The sequence below is a fragment of the Tachypleus tridentatus genome, chromosome 12, assembly GCF_004210375.1.
Source record: "Tachypleus tridentatus isolate NWPU-2018 chromosome 12, ASM421037v1, whole genome shotgun sequence".
Lineage (NCBI taxonomy): Eukaryota > Metazoa > Arthropoda > Merostomata > Xiphosura > Limulidae > Tachypleus > Tachypleus tridentatus.
Window position 1 is genome coordinate 92,336,674 of NC_134836.1, and position 4,047 is coordinate 92,340,720.

Below are 4,047 nucleotides of genomic sequence, written 5' to 3' on the forward strand. Positions count from 1 at the left end.
ATTTTAAACACTAAATATTCATAAAGAAATATTCACTGAGTCATTGGGTTACAGCAGTTTAAATACAATAATATGGAAAAGTAACATATATGTAAAAAACAAGGAACTTAAAATAAAATATTATAAATATATAAATACCACACATGAAAGTTAGTAAACCTGACGTGTGCATAATATGTAAATTTTATATAAATTGTGTTTTTCCAAATATACATTTGTCGGCATATACACCATGTTTTGTTTATAAAAGCTATTAAGGACGGATAAGAAAACACTAGTTACAATCGACAAAAACATGATATTATCTTTGCTATTACTTTGTTTCTTTACAGACTTCGTTCTGGTGAAGATTCATTTCAACTCTTCCAAAAAATAAGAAAAGATTAACGAACATGCATATTTTAGAAGGTTACTCATGCTGTGACCCAACGACACGCTATGATGCCTCAGAGAAGCTTGCATACACAGTTATAAAATAAAACATACATGCAGCTAAATGGAAACTTTTTTTTTAAATTTTGAATGTTTGTTTAGAATTAAGCACAAAGCTACACAATGGGTTATCTGTGCTATGCTTACCACAGGTATCGAAACCCGGTTTCTAGTGGCGTCAGTCCGAAGACATATCGATGTGCCACTGGTTGGCTTTTAATTTTGAAAACCAATTTTCTTTCTCCTATAAAAAAGTACTACAGTTTAGTTATACTACTATCAATAACATGCGACGAAGTTGCTATTTGGTGCTAGCTAAAGTTGTGCTGCAGTTTTATGGTGCATTGTGATAAATGGTAAAACGATTGTACCTCGCGTGTTAAATCGAGTGAAATCGTCGAGAATATTACAAGACAATGGCGGCGTATTTAAAACTGAAAATGTTTTTATTCAAACAATGTGCAAGGCACGTGCATTACAGGTTCCCGAAAGCACAGTCTTTTTATTGTTAATTTGTCTTGCTTTTCTTTCAACATTTCATTAAACAGCAACATATTTTGTTTGAAGAATGACGTGGTTTATAAAACACGTGAAAAAGTAATTTAAAGTTATTCACGTGTGTAATAATATGGTACAATGATTATCAAGTTTAGTTAACATTATCAATATGAACAATCGCATAAATGAACATAGAATACACTTGATAAATAAGCTAAAAAATTCTGTTTTTTTTTCTTAATAATATAAAACAGAAAACGTAGCTAAACCTATTTTGTGTTTTAACAAATAATGCATGACAATGTTTTTCAAAATTACGATAGCGAGATTGTTTTACGATCAGCTTACTAGATGTCGTTAGTCACGGAATCCTAAACCAACGATTTTATCTGACGCTCATTCAACAGGAACGAATAATTAGAATGTAATAATATTTTTACTGACAAATAGATGAAGCAAAAAAGCCAAAAACTAATAAGTTGAATTTTTTTAACCATTTAATTTTACCCTCTGCGCAAAACATACACAAGCCGAATGAAATTTATACAGTTTCATGGTTGGACATTTTTCAGGCTTTTCGTGATCGATACTCAACAATAGCTGATAAGCGTACTTTTGCACACACCGAGAACTGAGCCCACAAGCTGCTATGTTGCCACAAGGCTCATCCTGAGACCTAAAAACCAAAAATAAAAATCATTGAAAGCGACACTGGTAACAAGAAATAAGTATGAGAAATTAGTATAAAAGTTTAAAAACTAAAAATAAAAAATGGCATTAAAATATTTCAACATATGATTTCAATTGAAACTTTAAAGTTGTTAATTTTAGGTAAAGTTCAACCATGCTAAGGGAACTTTCAGTTGATTTCTTACAAAATGTTGGAAGACAAAAATATCAGCTATTAATATTGTTATTACGAGATGAAATATCTGCCCTTCAGCCATATATAACTGCTAGTTCCTGCGGAAGACCATTGGGACAGTAGCCCTTTCTGCAATTGTCTGACAGTTCTAAAACAACGTACTCGTATCTGACATTCAATAAAATTCTTTTCTTATTAATGATGAATTTTATTAAAATTTCAGTTTAAAAATGAAATGTAATCACAGAATTCATAGAATATAATTTATTGAAGTATTTCTTTGTAGATGTAATTATTAATGAAAGTGCTTTGCTTTTTCTATTCTCTTTCTATTCAGAAGATTTTTTATTAAAGAAAAAAACAATTTTTAAGTTTGTTCTATATTTGAAATTCACTCACTTTTTTGTGGATTCAGCAGGTAGCCAAATGTAACTTTGCTACAAGAAAAGCACATACACACTCTTTTGTAATGTTTATTGGTTAAATCTGAAACTTTCTCCTTTTTTGTTTGTAATTTTTATCGGTTAAATGTGCGTGTGTTTGCTTATAGCAGAGCCACATTGGACTATCTCCTGAGTCCACCGACAGGAATCGAACCCTTGATTTTAGCCGTGTATATCCGAAAACTTACGGCTGTACCAGCGGGGGACTAAAATTTATTCCTTTTTGTTTGTAATTTTTATTGGTTAAATATGAAACTGTCACTTTTGTGAAAAATTCAATTGTTTTTTTATTGCTCAGCTATAAAAATATAACCTAGTTATAAAAATATTGCCCAACTACGACTGGTGATGATCCGAAATACGAGTTTTGAATGTATACATCACAAGTTCTAATTTTGTCTTTACCAGTATAAATGCATTATTTTTTAAACTAACATTAAACTTCTCGTAGCTCAGCTGTAAACCTCAGTGGATATAGCATTGAACTTCGAGATTCTATTCCCGCAACAGGCACAGTGCAGAAAAACCATTGTGTACGTTTAAACAAATAAGGAAAGAATGTGATAATGAAAGAAACTACCTTCAAAGTATTTGTTTTTTGTTTTTGAATTTCGCGCAAAGCTACACGAGGGCTATCTGCAATAGCCGTCCCTTATTTAGCAGTGTAAGACAAGAGGGAAGGCAGCTAGTCATCACCTCCCACCGCCAACTCTTGGGTTATTCTTTTACCAACGAATAGTGGGATTGACCGTACCATTATAACGCTCCCACGCCTGAAAGGGCGAGCATCTTTGGTGTAACAAAGATTCAAACCAGCGATCTTCAAATTACGAGTAGAGCGCCTTAACCACCTGGCCATGCCAAGCCCATCTTCAAAGCAGGAAGAAAAAATTATAACAATTGTTTTTCAATCAACACAGAATAGGGCTTAATGAAGGAGCTATTTTTCTAATATATACGGTAAATGCTGCTATTATAAATTATGAGAGTTATCTCGAATGATGTAACGTAAACCTGTTTAAGTACAAGATTAAAAGGTAAGCCTTAACTTCTTATACTGAGTACACGATTTTACGATTCTTAATTCAACATACAATCTTTAAGAATAACAATAATAAATGCCTACCGACACAATTCCACTGGTATTCTTTGTGGAAATTCGTCAGTTTGGACGATTAGATTCCATTTTCCAGTTGAATCTTTGGCATAGCTTGGATATACCAGCTTTTGCTTACTATCACATAGAGCCACCATGCGGGAAGGAAAACTATTCCATTGACGTTGATCTGAACCGTTTCCAGAAAAATTGTAAAAGTAACCAAAGGGTTCATTGTCTCCTATAGTTTCCAGTTTTGCCGGGAACTGCACATACATTCTTCTAATCGTATCCAGACACTTTTGTATGACGTAATTTACTTCTGACCTAATAAATGTAAAAAAAAAGTAAATGTAAGCTGCAGATACGTGAAAACATATTTATTTTATTATACTGATGAAGTACTTTTCGTGCAATACTACAAATTAGCTTAATAAAATCTTATTCAAACTCCATTTGATTTTTCATGTGGTCTCGTACTATCTGTATTTAAAATTCACGTGCATATTTTCAGCAGCGAAGTCATTTACCGTTTCACACAGAAACACTTTTCTGTGGCAAATAAAAAAAGCAGAATAATTTTGTTTGTTTGTTTTGAATTTTGCGCAAAGCTAGCCGTCTCCAATTTAGCAGTGTAAGACTAGAGGGAAGGCAGCTAATCATCATCACCCACCGTCAATTCGTGGGCTACTCTTTTGACAACAAATAGTGGG

General features: G+C 32.8%; 1 protein-coding gene across 1 annotated transcript; it reads right to left on the minus strand.

Annotated features, from left to right (window-relative positions):
* Positions 1-610: 610 nt before the first annotated feature.
* Positions 611-3,686, minus strand: LOC143235694 (protein spaetzle-like). The gene is made up of 3 exons (XM_076473909.1): positions 3,365-3,686; positions 1,438-1,606; positions 611-676 (listed from the first exon to the last, which is right to left on the minus strand). Exons 1-3 carry the CDS (start codon positions 3,610-3,612, stop codon positions 611-613), a joined length of 483 nt encoding a protein of 160 aa, XP_076330024.1. The 5' UTR covers positions 3,613-3,686.
* Between the last annotated feature and the right edge of the window lie 361 nt (positions 3,687-4,047).